Raw genomic sequence first — 19741 nt, 5'->3', positions numbered from 1 at the left:
TTTGGATGGTATTGCAGTGGAATTTGTTAAGTAAGGGGGTGACTGTGTTGTTGAATGGTTGGTGAGTATATTCAATCTATGTATGGCTCATGGTGAAATGCCTGAGGATTGGCGGAATGCATGCACAGTGCCATTGTATAAAAGCAAAGGGGATAAAGGCGAGTGCTCAAATTACAGAAGGTACAAATTTGTTGAGTATTCCTGGTAAATCATATGGGAGGGTATTTATTGAGAGGGTGAAGGCATGTACAGAGCATCAGACTGGAGAAGAGCAGTGTGGTTTCAGAAGTGGTAGAAGGTGTGTGGATCAGGTGTTTGCTTTGAAGAATGTATGTGAGAAGTACTTAGAAAACAAATGGATTTGTATGTAGCATTTATGGATCTAGAGAAGGCATTTGATAGAGTTAATAGAGATGCTCTGTGGAAGGTATTAAGAGTATATGGTGTGGGAGGCAAGTTGCTAGAAGCAGTGAAAAGCTCTTATCGAGGATGTAAGCATGTGTACGAGTAGGAAGAGAGGAAAGTCACTGGTTCTCAGTGAAAAAGAGCAAGGTCATTAGGTACAGTAGGGTTGGGGGACAGGTCAACTGGGAGGTAAGTTTGAATGGAGAAAAATTGGAGGAAGTGAAGTCTGGGAGTGGATTTGGTAGTGGATGGAACCATGGAAGCGGAAATGAGTCACAGGGTGGGGGAGGGGGTGAGGGTTCTGGGAGTATTGAAGAATGTGTGGAAGGCGAGAACATTATCTCGGAAAGCAAAAGTGGGGATGTTTGAAGGAAAAGTGGTTCCATCAATGTTATATGGTTCCAAGGCGTGGGCTATAGATAGGGTTGTTCAGAGGAGGGTGGATGTGTTAAAAATGAGATGTTTGAGAACAATATGTAGTGTCAGGTGGTTTGATCGAGTAAGTAATGAAAGGGTAAGAGAAATGTATGGTAATTAAATAGGGTAAGAGAGATGTATGGTAATTAAAAGAGTGTGGTTGAGAGAGCAAAGAAGGGTGTATTGAAATGGTTTGGTCACATGGAGAGAATGAGTGAGGAAAGATTGACCAAGAGGATATATATGTCAGAGGTGGAGGGAACAAGGAGAAGTGGGAGACCAAATTGGAGGTGAAATGATGGAGTGAAAAAATATTTTGAGCAATCAGGGCCTGAACATGCAGGAAGGAGAAAGGCATGCAAGGAATAGAGTGAATTGGAATGATGTGGTATACCAGGGTGGACGTGCTGTCAATGAATTGAACCAGGGCATGTGAAGTGTCTGGGGTAAACCATGGAAAGTTTTGTGGGGCCTGGATGTGGAAAGGTAGCTGTGGTTTTGGTGCATTATACATAACAGCTAGAGACTGAGTGTGAACGAATGTGGCCTTTGTTGTCTTTTCCTAGCGCTACCTCAAGCGCATGCAGGAGTAGGGGACTGTCATTTCATGTGTGGCGGGGTGGCGATGGGAATGAATAAAGGCAGCAAGTATGAATTATGTATATGTGTATATAAATGTATATATGTATATGTCTGTGTATGTTATTTATCTATTTTTATTTATTTTACTTTGTTGCTGTCTCCCACGTTAGCGAGGTAGCACAAGGAAACAGACAAAAGAATGGCCCAACCCACCCACATACACATGTATATACATACACGTCCACACACGCAAATATACATATCTATACATCTCAACGTATACATATATATACACACACAGACATATACATATATACATATGTGCATAGTCCATACTGTCTGCCTTTATTCATTCCCATCACCACCTCGCCACACGTGAAATAACAACCGCCTCCCCCCCTCATGTGTGCGAGGTAGCGATAGGAAAAGACAACAAAGGCCCCATTCATTCACACTCAGTCTCTAGCTGTCAAGTAATAATGCACCGAAACCACAGCTCCCTTTCCACGTACAGGCCCCACAGAACTTTCCATGGTTTACCCCAGACGCTTCACATGCCCTGGTTCAATCCATTGACAGCACGTCAACCCCGGTATACCACATCGTTCCAATTTACTCTCTTCCTTGCACGCCTTTCACCCTCCTGCATGTTCAGGCCCCAATCACTCACAATCTTTTTCACTCCATCTTTCCACCTCCAATTTGGTCTCCCACTTCTCCTCGTTCCCTCCACCTCTTACACATATATCCTCTAGGTCAATCTTTCCTCACTCATTCTCTCCATGTGACCAAACCATTCCAAAACATCCTCTTCTGCTCTCTCAACCACACTCTTTTAATTACCACACATCTCTCTTACCCTATTATTACTTGCTCGATCAAACCACCTCACACCACATATTCTCCTCAAACATCTCATTTCCAGCACATCCACCCTCCTCCGCACAACTCTATCTATAGCCCACGCCTCGCAACCATATAACATTGTTGGAACCACTATTCCTTCAAACATACCCATTTTTGCTTTCCGAGATAATGTTCTCGACTTCTACACATACTTCAACGCTCCAAGAACTTTCACCCCCTCCCCCACCCTATGATTTACTTCCGCTTCCATGGTTCCATCTGCTGCCAAATCCACTCTCAGATCTCTAAAACACTTTACTTCCTCCAGTTTTTCTCCATTCAAACTTACCTGCCAATTGACCTGTCCCTCAACCCTACTGTACCTAATAACCTTGCTCTTATTCACATTTACTCTCAACTTTCTTCTTTCACACACTTTACCAAACTCAGTCACCAGCTTCTGCAGTTTCTCACCCGAATCAGCCACCAGCGCTGTATCATCAGCGAACAACAACTGACTCACTTCCCAAGCTCTCTCATCCACAACAGACTGCATACTTGCCCTTCTTTCCAAAACTCTTGCATTCACCTCCCTAACAACCCCATCCATCAACAAATTAAACAACCATGGAGACATCACACACTCCTGCCGCAAACCTACATTCACTGAGAACCAATCACTTTCCTCTCTTCCTACACGTACACATGCCTTACATCCTCGATAAACACTTTTCACTGCTTCTAACAACTTGCCTCCCACACCATATATTCTTAATACCTTCCACAGAGCATCTCTATCAACTCTATCATATGCCTTCTCCAGATTCATAAATGCTACATACAAATCCATTTGCTTTTCTAAGTATTTCTCACATACATTCTTCAAAGCAAACACCTGATCCACACATCCTCTACCACTTCTGAAACCACACTGCTCTTCCCCAATCTGATGCTCATAATCTTTTCATTCTCCTTAAAATTTAATGATCCTCTCTCACCCCAACTCTCATTTGCCCTCTTTTTCACCTCTTGCACCTTTCTCTTGTCCTCCTGCCTCTTTCTTTTATACATCTCCCAGTCATTTGCATTATTTCCCTGCAAAAATCATCCAAATGGCTCTCTCTTCTCTTTCACTAATAATTTTACTTCTTCATCCCATGTATACGTTGAAATGTACAGGTATATATATTTTTTTTTTTTTTTTTTTTTATACTTTGTCGCTGTCTCCCGCGTTTGCGAGGTAGCGCAAGGAAACAGACGAAAGAAATGGCCCAACCCCCCCCATACACATGTATATACATACGTCCACACACGCAAATATACATACCTACACAGCTTTCCATGGTTTACCCCAGACGCTTCACATGCCCTGCTTCAATCCACTGACAGCACGTCAACCCCGGTATACCACATCGCTCCAATTCACTCTATTCCTTGCCCTCCTTTCACCCTCCTGCATGTTCAGGCCCCGATCACACAAAATCTTTTTCACTCCATCTTTCCACCTCCAATTTGGTCTCCCTCTTCTCCTTGTTCCCTCCACCTCCGACACATATATCCTCTTGGTCAATCTTTCCTCACTCATCCTCTCCATGTGCCCAAACCACTTCAAAACACCCTCTCCTGCTCTCTCAACCACGCTCTTTTTATTTCCACACATCTCTCTTACCCTTACGTTACTCACTCGATCCAACCACCTCACACCACACATTGTCCTCAAACATCTCATTTCCAGCACATCCATCCTCCTGCGTCTGGGGTAAACCATGGAAAGCTGTGTAGGTATGTAAATTTGCGTGTGTGGACGTGTGTATATGCATGTGTATGGGGGGGGTTGGGCCATTTCTTTCGTCTGTTTCCTTGCGCTGCCTCGCAGACGCGGGAGACAGCGACAAAGTATAAAAAGAAAAAAAAAAATATAATATATATATATATATATATATATATATATATATATATATATATATATATATATATATATATATGTATGTGTGTATGTATATATGTATATATATATATATATATATATATATATATATATATATATATATATATATATATATATATATGTATGTATATATATATGTATATTATCCCTGGGGATAGGGGAGAAAGAATACTTCCCACGTATTCCCTGCGTGTCGTAGAAGGCGACTAAAAGGGAAGGGAGCGGGGGGCTGGAAATCCTCCCCTCTCATTTTTCTTTTTTTTTTTTTTTTTCCAAAAGAAGGAGCGGAGGGGTGGGTCAGGTGAGAATATTCCCTCAGGGGCCCAGTCCTCTGTTCTTGACGCTACCTTGCTATCGCGGGAAATGGCGAATAGTATGAAAGAAGAAAGAAAGATATATATATATATATATATATATATACATATATATATATATATATATATATATATATATATATATATATATATATATATATATATCTATATATCATTAAATTTTAGGGAGAATAAAAAGATGTTCTGGAAGGAGGTAAATAAAGTGCGTAAGACAAGGGAGCAAATGGGAACTTCAGTGAAGGGCGCAAATGGGGAGGTGAAAACAAGTAGTGGTGATGTGAGAAGGAGATGGAGTGAGTATTTTGAAGGTTTGTTGAATGTGTTTGATGATAGAGTGGCAGATATAGGGTGTTTTGGTCGAGGTGGTGTGCAAAGTGAGAGGGTTAGGGAAAATGATTTGGTAAACAGAGAAGAGGTAGTGAAAGCTTTGCGGAAGATGAAAGCCGGCAAGGCAGCAGGTTTGGATGGTATTGCAGTGGAATTTATTAAAAAAGGGGGTGACTGTATTGTTGACTGGTTGGTAAGGTTATTCAATGTATGTATGACTCATGGTGAGGTGCCTGAGGATTGGCGGAATGCGTGCATAGTGCCATTGTACAAAGGCAAAGGGGATAAGAGTGAGTGCTCAAATTACAGAGGTATAAGTTTGTTGAGTATTCCTGGTAAATTATATGGGAGGGTATTGATTGAGAGGGTGAAGGCATGTACAGAGCATCAGATTGGGGAAGAGCAGTGTGGTTTCAGAAGTGGTAGAGGATGTGTGGATCAGGTGTTTGCTTTGAAGAATGTATGTGAGAAATACTTAGAAAAGGAAATGGATTTGTATGTAGCATTTATGGATCTAGAGAAGGCATATGATAGAGTTGATAGAGATGCTCTGTGGAAGGTATTAAGAATATATGGTGTGGGAGGAAAGTTGTTAGAAGCAGTGAAAAGTTTTTATCGAGGATGTAAGGCATGTGTACGTGTAGGAAGAGAGGAAAGTGATTGGTTCTCAGTGAATGTAGGTTTGCGGCAGGGGTGTGTGATGTCTCCATGGTTGTTTAATTTGTTTATGGATGGGGTTGTTAGGGAGGTAAATGCAAGAGTTTTGGAAAGAGGGGCAAGTATGAAGTCTGTTGGGGATGAGAGAGCCTGGGAAGTGAGTCAGTTGTTGTTTGCTGATGATACAGCGCTGGTGGCTGATTCATGTGAGAAACTGCAGAAGCTGGTGACTGAGTTTGGAAAAGTGTGTGGAAGAAGAAAGTTAAGAGTAAATGTGAATAAGAGCAAGGTTATTAGGTACAGTAGGGTTGAGGGTCAAGTCAATTGGGAGGTGAGTTTGAATGGAGAAAAACTGGAGGAAGTGAAGTGTTTTAGATATCTGGGAGTGGATCTGGCAGCGGATGGAACCATGGAAGCGGAAGTGGATCATAGGGTGGGGGAGGGGGCGAAAATCCTGGGGGCCTTGAAGAATGTGTGGAAGTCGAGAACATTATCTCGGAAAGCAAAAATGGGTATGTTTGAAGGAATAGTGGTTCCAACAATGTTGTATGGTTGCGAGGCGTGGGCTATGGATAGAGTTGTGCGCAGGAGGATGGATGTGCTGGAAATGAGATGTTTGAGGACAATGTGTGGTGTGAGGTGGTTTGATCGAGTGAGTAACGTAAGGGTAAGAGAGATGTGTGGTAATAAAAAGAGCGTGGTTGAGAGAGCAGAAGAGGGTGTTTTGAAGTGGTTTGGGCACATGGAGAGGATGAGTGAGGAGAGATTGACCAAGAAGATATATGTGTCGGAGGTGGAGGGAACAAGGAGAAGAGGGAGACCAAATTGGAGGTGGAAGGATGGAGTGAAAAGGATTTTGTGTGATCGGGGCCTGAACATGCAGGAGTGTGAAAGGAGGGCAAGGAATAGAGTGAATTGGAGCGATGTGGTATACCGGGGTTGACGTGCTGTCAGTGGATTGAATCGGGGCATGTGAAGCGTCTGGGGTAAACCATGGAAAGCTGTGTAGGTATGTATATTTGCGTGTGTGGACGTATGTATATACATGTGTATGGGGGGGGGTTGGGCCATTTCTTTCGTCTGTTTCCTTGCGCTACCTCGCAAACGCGGGAGACAGCGACAAAGTATAATAAAATAAATAAATAAATATATATCTATATATATATATATGTGCCTATGTGGATGTGTATGTATATACATGTGTATGTGTGTGGGTTGGGCCATTCTTTCGTCTGTTTCCTTGTGCTACCTCGCTAACGCAGGAGACAGCGACAAAGTATGATAAATAAATACATAGAAATCTAAGTTAGTTATATTGCTTACAATATCAAAGTCTTGTTTCATCCACTTTATTTTGTAAAAGTAGAAATCTAAGTTAGTTATACTGCTTATAATATCAACTAATGCATTTTCCCAACATTCATCCATTTCTATTCCATTATTAGTTGATAGTTGTATGATGTTATGACCAGAGATGTTAATCACATTTTTGTCAAAGTCTGTGATGAGTTTCATGTCATTTGTAGAGCAAACGTCAATGGCATTATTTCTTATAGGCTTGCATATAATCTGTATTAGGTTGAATGTTTCAGATAGGGTCAATAGCATTTTTAAAATTTCTTTTACATTTGACAATGCATCATTTGGTGAATATCATATTTGTATCCAGTATCTCTTCCCTCTTTTCCCACTCCACAAAACCAAAATCAAATTCACCTGACCAAATCAATATCAATTCAGGCTTGTTTAAATTGATCTATCTACCAATCTATATCTCTGATGCCCAGTCCCTCTAGAAACTCCCAGCAAGGGGGTGACCATGACAAAGGAGTCTCCACTTAGCCCTGTTCTTACATGCCTCCCTCGCAGACACTATTCCACACATTCTTCCACCATTTCTCTCTCCAGTATTCTTCCATGCTACTTCCCATGTCACAGGTTGCCTCCCTCTTACACTAACCCTTTTAATCATACTACCATACACTTTCCTTGTAAAGTCCCAGTCTTATATTCTTTCCACATGGCCAAAGCACCCAAAGTATTACATCTTACCCACTCAACCACTCCACAATTAATTCCCTTTGTTTTCCCTGCCATACCACATCTCTCATACTCCCATTCATTCCTTTTTTCATCCCACCTAATCACACCACATGCTCCTCTCAAATAACTGCTTTCCATAACCAGGATTCTTGACCTCTGTGCCTCACTCCATGTCAATGTTTCGGCTGCATAAGTTAGGGTTGGGAGGACTTTGCTGTTCCTTAGCTCTCCCTTCAATTCCATACTTAAACCTATACCCTTTATCATTCTATTCCTTCATTTTTCTATTAAGGGAACCAATGACTTTAGGAGTGTATGAGAGATGTGGCATGGCAGGAAATGCAATGGAAGTGAACTGCAGAGTGACAGAGTGGGTGAATCATAATACAATGAGGTGGTTTGGAACTGTGGAAAGAATGAAAGATGGGAAGTTTACAATGACAATGTATGATAGTACAGTTAAAGGAGTTGGTGTGAGAGAAAGATCACCTGTGACATGGGGAAATGGAGTGGAAGAGGACTGGAGGGGGAGAAAAGGAGGAAGAATGCGTTGAATGGTGTAAATGAGAGAGGAATGTACGGAAAGGGATAAGTGGAGACTCTTACCAAGACCAACGCCTTGATGAAAGCTCATGAAGTGAATGTGCATCAAAAATATAGAGAGATAGATAGTTAATTAACTCAGATTGTGTATTGCCTGAAAATTATCATCCCTAGATAACTCAAGTGTGTTTCCAGATACATTTTTTGTCATTCCCAGCTGACAACAACATAGCAGGTGTCATTTCTCTTAATAGATGGCATTAAATGCACTTATTCACATCTGCAGCCAACAGAATGGTGAGGTGTCTCTATGAGGAGGTGCAAGCATCTACCTTATTTTTGCTTTTTTCATGACTATTATGTTGAGTGATAATGAATATGATAGTGATGACTATGCAGACACAAATGAAGGGAACACCTCATCTTAGGAGAATAAAAGCTCCAAACGGGGTAACCAAGCAGACAAAAGCAAAGCAAAGCAACTCTTAGATGAGGTGCAAACATCTGATTCATTTCCACTGATTCTTTGCCCTCAAGATGCCAAGTAATGATAAATATGACTAAACAGCCACACAATTCTCTGCACAAAATTCTACAACCTCTGACTTAGATGGTCCAGCTGATGCTATGGAAGAGACCACAATAAAGTTATCTTTACCTATAATTGTGATTACCTAATGATTTGCATTTTCTGGTAATAACAGTCAGTTGTATAAGTGATGAATGTCAGAGTATGTAGCAGTATTTCTAAAATTTCCTTCACAGAGTACTGACTTAATGACACAATAGTTGAAGGGACTAGTAAGTATGTACAGCAATGGCTGATAGCAGCTTCGTGAGACAATGGAAGTAATAAATGGTACCTTATCAAAAGTAATGAAATAACAGGATTGATGCATTGCTTTGATAAACTGTTAATCTGCTATGTTACTTCTTGTGTCTTCAACAATCTGATGTTCATAAAGTTACATTTTCTATCTATTACAAATACTTTTGTATTACTTGAAATACCTTGGACTCGCATCAATTGCATGTTTCATTATGATGTTATTTTCTACAATATGTATTCATTTCAAAACCCCAATGAAACAAAATTTATGATTTTTGAAAAATATTAAAAAAAAAAGATATGGGAAGATGTTAACACACTTAATAGTACTTCAACCTACTTACCCAGCCTCTTCTTCACCTCTTCTTTGCCTGTTACCACTTCCCATCTGCTTCCCTTCCTGTCACTCCCATTTTATCTCTTCTCACACAAATCACCTCCTTACAAAACATTTCATTCTTCTCCTTGAGGTTCACCGACACCCTATCTCTCATTTGCACTCTACTGACATCCTGTACCTTTCACCTGAACTCAAGCTGCTTTATCTTGTAGACAGTTCACTCATTCACACTCCTTCCCTGCATACAACACCATGAAAAAAAATAATCTTTTCCTGATTTCCTATTTCTATTTTCCCCTTTGTGCATTTGTGCTGAATCACCCCAGACTTTAACATGTTACTAACCACTGTTACACTTATTCTCAGCAAGGTGACTCATGCAGGACCTATTTCATTCAATGTCTTTACATATACCCACATTTTTCTCTACATTAATAACCTTATGCACATTTCATATATTGCAACTGAAATCTGTAACAAATCTCTGTACTCATTTTCATTCACCTCAATCATAAATGAGCATATTTTTCAAAATCAGCTCTCTTCACTTGTCTATACCATTTCATACCTCATTCTTTTGTCCAAAGACTCATCCCTTCAAACCATAACTCCTCCAACTTTCATTTTATATTTTCAATACCAAAAGAAAATAATTTTTGTTACTTGTTTCCTTATTTTCCTTCTAGCAATTACCACTGGCTAATTTTCATTTTATTTATACACAGATTGTGAAAACAAGTGAGCATATAATTTTCAGTTTAACAATTTTAATTCCAAATAAAAAAAAAATAAATGTGCAAAAATAAATTACAGAGTAAATTTCATAGGATCTCATATCTTAGTATTTTACACATGGAAGGCATTTTCATTCCCTCATTTCTTTTCCTATCCACTTTCTTACTTTCTTATCCATCTCTTGGAAAAGATATTTACCCTACGTACATGCACATTACCTTCCACTCCAGTGATGTGGACACAAGTTATCCTTTTACAAATCTTTATGGATTATGTCAACATCTATGATGGAATGCATTTTTTCTTTATGGCTCTCTTCTGAGCTTCTACAATTTGCAAGCTCCATGATAATAATTATGTAATGATGCCCTCAACTTCATTTTTATAGTATATTCAATCATTTTATCCCTGGGGATAGGGGAGAAAGAATACTTCCCACGCATTCCTCACGTGTCGTAGAAGGCAACTAAAGGGGACGGGAGCGGGGGGCCAGAAATCCTCCCCTCCTTGTATTTTAACTTTCTAAAAGGGGAAACAGAAGAAGGAGTCGTGCAAGGAGTGCTCATCCTCCTCGAAGGCTCAGATTGGGGTGTCTAAATGTGTGTGGATGTAACCAAGATGAGAAAAAAGGAGAGATAGGTAGTATGTTTGAGGAAAGGAACCTGGATGTTTTGGCTCTGAGTGAAACGAAGCTCAAGGGTAAAGGGGAAGAGTGGTTTGGGAATGTCTTGGGTGTAAAGTCAGGAGTTAGTGAGAGGACAAGAGCAAGGGAAGGAGTAGCACTACTCCTGAATCAGTTGTGGGAGTATGTGATAGAGTGTAAGAAAGTAAATTCTAGATTGATATGGGTAAAACTGAAAGTTGATGGAGAGAGATGGGTGATTATTGGTGCATATGCACCTGGGCATGAGAAGAAAGATCATGAGAGGCAAGTGTTTTGAGAGCAGCTGAATGAGTGTGTTAGTGGTTTTGATGCACAAGACTGGGTTATAGTGATGGGTGATTTGAATGCAAAGGTGAGTAATGTGGCAGTTGAGGGAATAATTGGTATACATGGAGTGTTCAGTGTTGTAAATGGAAATGGTGAAGAGCTTGTAGATGTATGTGCTGAAAAAGGACTGGTGATTGGGAATACCTGGTTTAAAAAGCGAGATATACATAAGTATACATATGTAAGTAGGAAAGATGGCCAGAGAGCGTTATTGGATTACGTGTTAAGTGATAGACGCACGAAAGAGAGACTTTTGGATGTTAATGTGCTGAGAGGTGCAACTGGAGGGATATCTGATCATTATCTTGTGGAGGTGAAGGTGAAGATTTGTGGGGGTTTTCAGAAAAGAAGAGAGAATGTTGGGGTGAAGAGAGTGCTGAGAGTAAGTGAGCTTGGGAAGGACACTTGTGTGAGGAAGTACCAGGAGAGACTGAGTACAGAATAGAAAAAGGTGAGAACAAAGGAGGTAGGGGGAGTGGGGGAGGAATGCAATGTATTTAGGGAAGCAGTGATGGCTTGCGCAAAAGATGCTTGTGGCATGAGAAGCGTGGGAGGTGGGTTGATTTAAAAAGGTAGTGAGTGGTGGGATGAAGAAGTAAGATTATTAGAGAAAGAGAAGAGAGAGGCATTTAGACGATTTTTGCAGGGAAAAAATGCAAATGAGTGGGAGAGGTATAAAAGAAAGAGGCAGGAGGTCAAGAGAAAGGTGCAAGAGGTGAAAAAGAGGGCAAATGAGAGTTGGGGTGAGAGAGTATCATTAAATTTCAGGGAGAATAAAAAGATGTTTTGGAAGGAGGTAAATAAAGTGCGTAAGACAAGGGAGCAAATGGGAACTTCAGTGAAGGGGACTAATGGGGAGGTGATAACAAGTAGTGGTGATGTGAGGAGATGAAGTGAGTATTTTGAAGGTTTGTTGAATGTGTTTGATGATAGAGTGGCAGACATAGGGTGTTTTGGTCGAGGTGGTGTGCAAAGTGAGAGGGTTAGGGAGAATGATTTGGCAAACAAAGAAGAAGTAGTAAAAGCTTTACGGAAGATGAAAGTCAACAAGGCAGCAGGTTTGGATGGTATTGCAGTGGAATTTATTAAAAAAGGGAGTGACTGTATTGATGACTGGTTGGTAAGGTTATTTAATGTATGTATGATTCATGGTGCCATTGTACAAAGGCAAAGGGGATAAGAGTGAGTGCTCAAATTAAAGAGGTATAAGTTTGTTGAGTATTCCTGGCAAATTATATGGGAGGGTATTGATTGAGAGGGTGAAGGCATGTACAGAGCATCAGATTGGGGAAGAGCAGTGTGGTTTCAGAAGTGGTAGAGGATGTGTGGATCAGGTGTTTGCTTTGAAGAATGTATGTGAGAAATACTTAGAAAAGCAAATGGATTTGTATGTAGCATTTATGGATCTGGAGAAGGCATATGATAGAGTTGATAGAGATGCTCTGTGGAAAATATTAAGAATATATGGTGTGGAAGGCAAGTTGTTAGAAGCAGTGAAAAGTTTTTATCGAGGATGTAAGGCATGTGTACGTGTAGGAAGAGAGGAAAGTGATTGGTTCTCAGTGAATGTAGGTTTGCGGCAGGGGTGTGTGATGTCTCCATGGTTGTTTAATTTGTTTATGGATGGGGTTGTTAGGGAGGTGAATGCAAGAGTTTTGGAAAGAGGGGCAAGTATGAAGTCTGTTGGGGATGAGAGAGCTTGGGAAGTGAGTCAGTTGTTGTTCGCTGAAGATACAGCGCTGGTGGCTGATTCATGTGAGAAACTGCAGAAGCTGGTGACTGAGTTTGGTAAAGTGTGTGAAAGAAGAAAGTTAAGAGTAAATGTGAATAAGAGCAAGGTTATTAGGTACAGTAGGGTTGAGGGTCAATTCAACTGGGAGGTGAGTTTGAATGGAGAAAAACTGGAGGAAGTGAAGTGTTTTAGATATCTGCGAGTGGATCTGGCAGTGGATGGAACCATGGAAGCGGAAGTGGATCATAGGGTGGGGGAGGGGGCGAAAATTCTGGGAGCCTTGAAGAATGTGTGGAAGTCGAGAACATTATCTTGGAAAGCAAAAATGGGTATGTTTGAAGGAATAGTGGTTCCAACAATGTTGTATGGTTGCGAGGCGTGGACTATGGATAGAGTTGTGCGCAGGAGGATGGATAGGCTGGAAATGAGATGTTTGAGGACAATGTGTGGTGTGAGGTGGTTTGATCGAGTGAGTAACGTAAGGGTAAGAGAGATGTGTGGAAATAAAAAGAGCGTGGTTGAGAGAGCAGAAGAGGGTGTTTTGAAATGGTTTGGTCACATGGAGAGAATGAGTGAGGAAAGATTGACCAAGAGGATATATGTGTCGGAGGTGGAGGGAACGAGGAGAAGAGGGAGACCAAATTGGAGGTGGAAAGATGGAGTGAAAAAGATTTTGTGTGATCGGGGCCTGAACATGCAGGAGGGTGAAAGGAGGGCAAAGAATAGAGTGAATTGGAGCGATGTGGTATACCGGGGTTGACGTGCTGTCAGTGGATTGAATCAAGGCATGTGTATGGGGGTGGGTTGGGCCATTTCTTTCGTCTGTTTCCTTGTGCTACCTCGCAAACGCGGGAGACAGCGAAAAAAAAAAAAAAAAAAAAAAAAAGATTCATGGTGAGGTGCCTGAGGATTGGCGGAATGCTTGCATGGTGCCATTGTACAAAGGCAAACGAGATAAGAGTGAGTGCTCAAATTACAGAGGTATAAGTTTGTTGAGTATTCCTGGTAAATTATATGGGAGGGTACTGATTGAGAGGGTGAAGGCATGTACAGAGCATCAGATTGGGGAAAAGTAGTGTGGTTTCAGAAGTGGTAGAAGATGTGTGGATCAGGTGTTTTCTTTGAAGAATGTATGTGAGAAATACTTGGAAAAACAAACGGATTTGTATGTAGCATTCATGGATCTTGAGAAGGCATATGATAGAGTTGATAGAGATGCTCTGTGGAAGGTTTTAAGAATATATGGTGCGGGAGGCAAGTTGTTAGAAGCAGTGAAAAGTTTTTATCGAGGATGTAAGGCATGTGTACGTGTAGGAAGAGAGGAAATTGATTGGTTCTCAGTGAATGTAGGTTTGCGGCAGGGGTGTGTGATGTCTCCATGGTTGTTTAATTTGTTTATGGATGGGGTTGTTAGGGAGGTGAATGCAAGAGTTTTGGAAAGAGGGGCAAGTATGCAGTCTGTTGTGGATGAGAGAGCTTGGGAAGTGAGTCAGTTGTTGTTCGCCGATGATACAGCACTGGTGGCTGATTCATGTAAGAAACTGCAGAAGCTGGTGACTGAGTTTGGTAAAGTGTGTGAAAGAAGAAAGTTAAGAGTAAATGTGAATAAGAGCAAGGTTATTAGGTACAGTAGGGTTGAGGGTCAAGTCAATTGGGAGGTAAGTTTGAATGGAGAAAAACTGGAGGAAGTAAAGTGTTTTAGATATCTGGGAGTGGATCTGGCAGCGGATGGAACCATGGAAGCGGAAGTGAATCATAGGGTGGGGGAGGGGGCAAAAATTCTGGGAGCCTTGAAGAACGTTTGGAAGTCGAGGGCATTATCTCGCAAAGCAAAAATGGGTATGTTTGAAGGAATAGTGGTTCCAACAATGTTGTATGGTTGCGAAGCATGGGCTATGGATAGAGTTGTGCGCAGGAGGGTGGATGTGCTGGAAATGAGATGTTTGAGGACAATATGTGGTGTGAGGTGGGTTGATCGAGTAAGTAATGTAAGGGTAAGAGAGATGTATGGAAATAAAGAGTGTGGTTGAGAGAGCAGAAGAGGGTGTTTTGAAATGGTTTGGTCACATGGAGAGAATGAGTGAGGAAAGACTGACCAAGAGGATATATGTGTCAGAGGTGGAGGGAACGAGGAGAAGTGGGAGACCAAATTGGAGGTGGAAAGATGGAGTGAAAAAGATTTTGAGTGATCGGGGCCTGAACATGCAGGAGGGTGAAAGGCGTGCAAGGAATAGGGTGAATTGGAACGATGTGGTATACCGGGGTCGACGTGCTGTCAATGGATTGAACCAGGGCATGTGAAGCGTCTGGGGTAAACCATGAAAAGTTATGTGGGGCCTGGATGTGGAAAGGGAGCTGTGGTTTCGGTGCATTATTACATGACAGCTAGAGACTGAGTGTGAACGAATGGGGCCTTTGGTGTCCTTTCCTAGCAATACCTCACACACATGAGGGGGGAGGAGGTTGTTATTCCATGTGTGGCGAGGTGGCGATTGGAATGAATAAAGGCAGACAGTATGAATTATGTACATGTGTATATATGTATATGTCTGTGTGTGTATATATATGTGCACATTGAGATGTATAGGTATGTATATTTGCGTGTGTGGATGTGCATGTATATACATGTGTATGTGGGCGGGTTGGGGCCATTCTTTCATCTGTTTCCTTGCGCTACCTCACTAACGCGGGAGACAGCGACAAAGCAAAATAAATAAATAAATAAAAAATCAACCATTTCATACATTCCATTTCTAATCCCTCATCACATACCTGTTTTTCATACTCCAAATAATTTTCACTAAAAATCCTTTCTAATTTTCTTTTTACTCATTTTCTCCTGATCATCTAATGACAGCCAATAAATCTAATGCAGATTCCTAGTTAATAATGGTAATGTAACTTAACCTCATTTTCACTATTGGAATAGCCATTTCAACAACTTCTGTACACTAATAAAACTGCCTGAAAGCATACAACCAAAGCTGTATGAACAACAGATGATCAAAGTTAATGAGAGTAACAGAACTTAAAAGAGCTTACCTCAATCTGCTTTTTGAGATGTGCCTTGAAATTTGACAGCAAAGCAACAAAAATTGCAAGTGAAAGATGAAACACCTCTGGAATTGGAGATACACCATTCTTGCTAAGCGCTACACACAGGTACTGCTTAATGGCTGTGATGAAAGTATCATTGGAACGAAAGACCCGGCCTGCATTCTGCACAATTGAGAGTAGCATTTCTAAAGAAAGAATCTTCGATCGAAGTTCATGAGATCTGTACAAGAGAAAATGCAATTAACTATTTGATGATCAGGAAGATGTAAAAACATGGAGATACTGAAATTACCATACCCATATCACTTTCACGGCCACCATCTACATTTTTTTTCATTTTCATGTCAGACATTCAGTACATTATACATATATTCACATCATTTATTGATGTTTCATCTCTGACACTACTGTTTCACTCTACAGCTAAATATTCCTTTCTGACAAGTCATTTTTTTCCTCTTTTCTTTCAACTCACCATCATTCATAGGAACATGGGATGGAACAAGTCCATAAAAACAATATTCAATAAAACATATCAAACATTTGAAACAAACTGTTGCCAGTAAGCTTATTGCAGAAAAGTTTTGAAAATTATCATCTGTCTATCTATTGTACTTAATCGCTGTTTCCTTCGTCAGTGAGGTAGCACCAGGAAACAGACGCAAAATGGCTCATCCACACAGATACACAAATATAAATACATAAACACCCATACACACACACACACACATATACATACATATACATATCAACATATACACACAAATGCATACACAAGCATTTATATGTATTTATTTATTTTGCTTTGTCGCTGTCTCCTGCGTTTGCGAGGTAGTGCAAGGAAACAGATGAAAGAAATGGCCCAACCCGCCCCCATACTCATGTATATACACACACATCCACACACGCAAATATACATACCTATACATCTCAATGTACACATACATATACACACACAGACACATACATATATACCCATGCACACAATTCACACTGTCTGCCTTTATTCACTCCCAACACCACCTCGCCACACATGGAATACCATCCCCCTCCCCCCTCATGTGTGCAGGGTAGCGCTAGGAAAAGACAACAAAGGCCTCATTCGTTCACACTCAGTCTCTAGCTGTCTTGCAATAATGCCCAAAACCACAGCTCCCTTTCCACATCCAGGCCCCACACAGCTTTCCATGGTTTACCCCAGACGCTTCACATGCCCTGATTCAATCCACTGACAGCACGTCAACCTCAGTATACCACATCGATCCAATTCACTCTATTCCTTGCCCGCCCTTCACCCTCCTGCATGTTCAGGCCCCGATCACTCAAAATCTTTTTCACTCCATCTTTCCACCTCCAATTTGGTCTCCCACTTCTCCTCGTTCCCTCCACCTCCGACACATATATCCTCTTGGTCAATCTTTCCTCACTCATTCTCTCCATGTGCCCAAACCATTTCAAAACACCCTCTTCTGCTCTCTCAACCACGCTCTTTCTATTTCCACACATCTCTCTTACCCTTACATTACTTACTTGATCAAACCACCTCACACCACACACTGTCCTTAAACATCTCATTTCCAGCACATCCACCCTCCTGCACACAACTCTATCCATAGCCCACGCCTCGCAACCATACAACATTGTTGGAACCACTATTCCTTCAAACATAGCCATTTTTGCTTTGCGAGATAATGTTCTCGACTTCCACACATTCTTCAAGGCTCCCAGGATTTTCGCCCCCTCCCCCACCCTATGATTCACATCCGCTTCCATGGTTCCATCCGCTGCCAGATCCACTCCCAGATATCTAAAACACTTTACTTCCTCCAGTTTTTCTCCATTCAAACTTACCTCCCAATTTACTTGACCCTCAACCCTACATACATGTAAATATTCATGCTTGCTTGTATCCATTCCTGTTGCTACCCCACCATACAGGAAATAGCATTCCCACCTTTCAGTGAGGTAGTGCCAGGAAGACAAAAGAGGCCACATTCAGTCACACTTAGTCTCTAGTTGTCATGTGTAATGCACCGAATCCACACCTCCCTTTCCACAACCAGGCCCCACAGACCTTTCCATGGTTTACCCCAGATGCTTCACAAGTCCACTGACAGCACATCAACCACGGTACATCACATCATTCCAATTCACTCTATTCCTTGCACGCCTTTCACCCTCCTGTATCTTCAGGCCCCAATCGCTCAGAATCTTTTTCACTCCATCCTTCCACCTCCAATTTGGTCTCCTGTTTCTCATTGTTCCTTCCACCTCTGACATATATCCTCTTTGTCAACCTTTCCTCACTCATTCTCTCCATATGTCCAAACCATTTCAACACACCCTTTTCTGCTCTCTCAACCACACTCTTTTTATTACCATACTTCTCTCTTCCCTTACATTACTTACTCGATCAAACCACCTCACACCACATATTCTCCTCAAGCATTTCATTTTCAACACATCCACCCTCCTCCTTACAACCCTATCTACAGCCCATGCCTCACAACCATATAACATGGTTGGAACTACTATTCCTTCACACATACCCATTTTTGCTCTCCGAGATAACGTTCTCTCCTTCCACACATTCTTCATCACTCCCAGAGCCTTCACCCCCTCCCCCACCCTGTGACTCACTTCCGCTTCCATGGTTCCATCCGCTGCTAAGTCCACTCCCAGATATCTAAAACACTTCACTTCCTCTAAGTTTTCTCCATTCAAACTTACATTCCAATAACTTGTCCCTCAACCCTACTGAACCTAATAACCTTGCTCTTCTTTACATTTACTCTCAACTATCTACTTTCACACACTTTTCCAAACTCAGTCACCAACCTCTGCAATTTCTCACTCGAATCAGCCACCAGAGCTCTATCATCAGTGAACAACAACTGACTCACTTCCTAAGCCCTCTCCTCCACAAAACTGAAAATTCTAAAAATTGGTAAAAACCATAACCATACGCATCCTAATGTTGAAGATAACACAATAAATAGGTACTTCCACATTTGTTTATTAACATGTATCTTATAAACAAAGCTGATTCATCATCAAAATTTCAATCTTTATTCATTTTCTGAGGAGAATGAATTTCCTTTAAATAGTAAGTAGGGTTAATTCTGGAATGCCCTGTATCTCTGCAGGTACTTCTTGATGTGCAAAAATTTCTGTATTTAAAAATAATTACTTAAACACAATTCTGTGCCTTTCAACACTTCAGGCAACCAATTTTCTTGATATGAAATGCAAAACAAGGTTTTAAAATGGCTTGTGGAATATAGTCATAATCATGATATCCTGTCACTAAATTCAGTTGCCAGAGTCCCATTGAAGAAGGATTGCTATGGAAACAAATTGTCTAGCTATTTTTCTATATCCCTGATGCCCATTCCCTTTGGGAACTCCCTCAAGGATTTGGCCATGGGAAAATAGTCTCCATTACTGTTGAACTCCAGTGCAGCTTCTTAGCCTTTAGTGCCTCACCCTTAACAGGGGACTGGCAGAGGGCAACTTTAATGCAGCGTTTTCTGAGGCTCCTATCTAAAGTTCCTACCATTACTTCTAACTATTGCATCAACCTTAATATTCCTGCCTAATGCTAAAGCCTACTACTTCTACCTAATGCTCCCAGCTAATACTCCTACCTACTACTTTTACCTTATTCTACTACATAAAGCTCCAGTCTTATGTTCCTATCTACTATTCATATTTTTATTTATCTATTCATTTATCTGTTTATCATACTCTGTCGCTGTATCCCGCATTAGCGAGGCAGCACAAGGAAACAGACGAAAGAATGGCCCAACCTAACCACATACACATGCATAAACATACACGTCCACACACGCATATATACATATCTTTATATTTCAATATTTCAATGTATACATATACATACATACACAGACATACACATATATACATATGTACATAATTCATACTTGCTGCCTC

The 19741-nt window shown here is 41.0% G+C and overlaps 1 protein-coding gene across 2 annotated transcripts in view; it reads right to left on the bottom strand.

The window, feature by feature from the left end:
• Positions 1–19741, bottom strand: part of Sec71 (ADP ribosylation factor guanine nucleotide exchange factor Sec71) — a 399392-nt gene that overhangs the window by 281862 nt on the left and 97789 nt on the right. For both annotated transcript variants that reach the window (XM_071656502.1, XM_071656503.1), the window contains exon 10: positions 15773–16007. In XM_071656502.1, the coding sequence (XP_071512603.1) occupies positions 15773–16007 (235 nt within the window). The remainder of the gene's footprint in view (positions 1–15772; positions 16008–19741) is intronic.

The sequence above is a fragment of the Panulirus ornatus genome, chromosome 63 (assembly GCF_036320965.1).
Source record: "Panulirus ornatus isolate Po-2019 chromosome 63, ASM3632096v1, whole genome shotgun sequence".
NCBI classification, from domain to species: Eukaryota; Metazoa; Arthropoda; class Malacostraca; order Decapoda; family Palinuridae; genus Panulirus; species Panulirus ornatus.
Note: the sequence above shows the minus strand (reverse complement) of the source record. Positions and strands in the feature narration are given on the sequence as shown.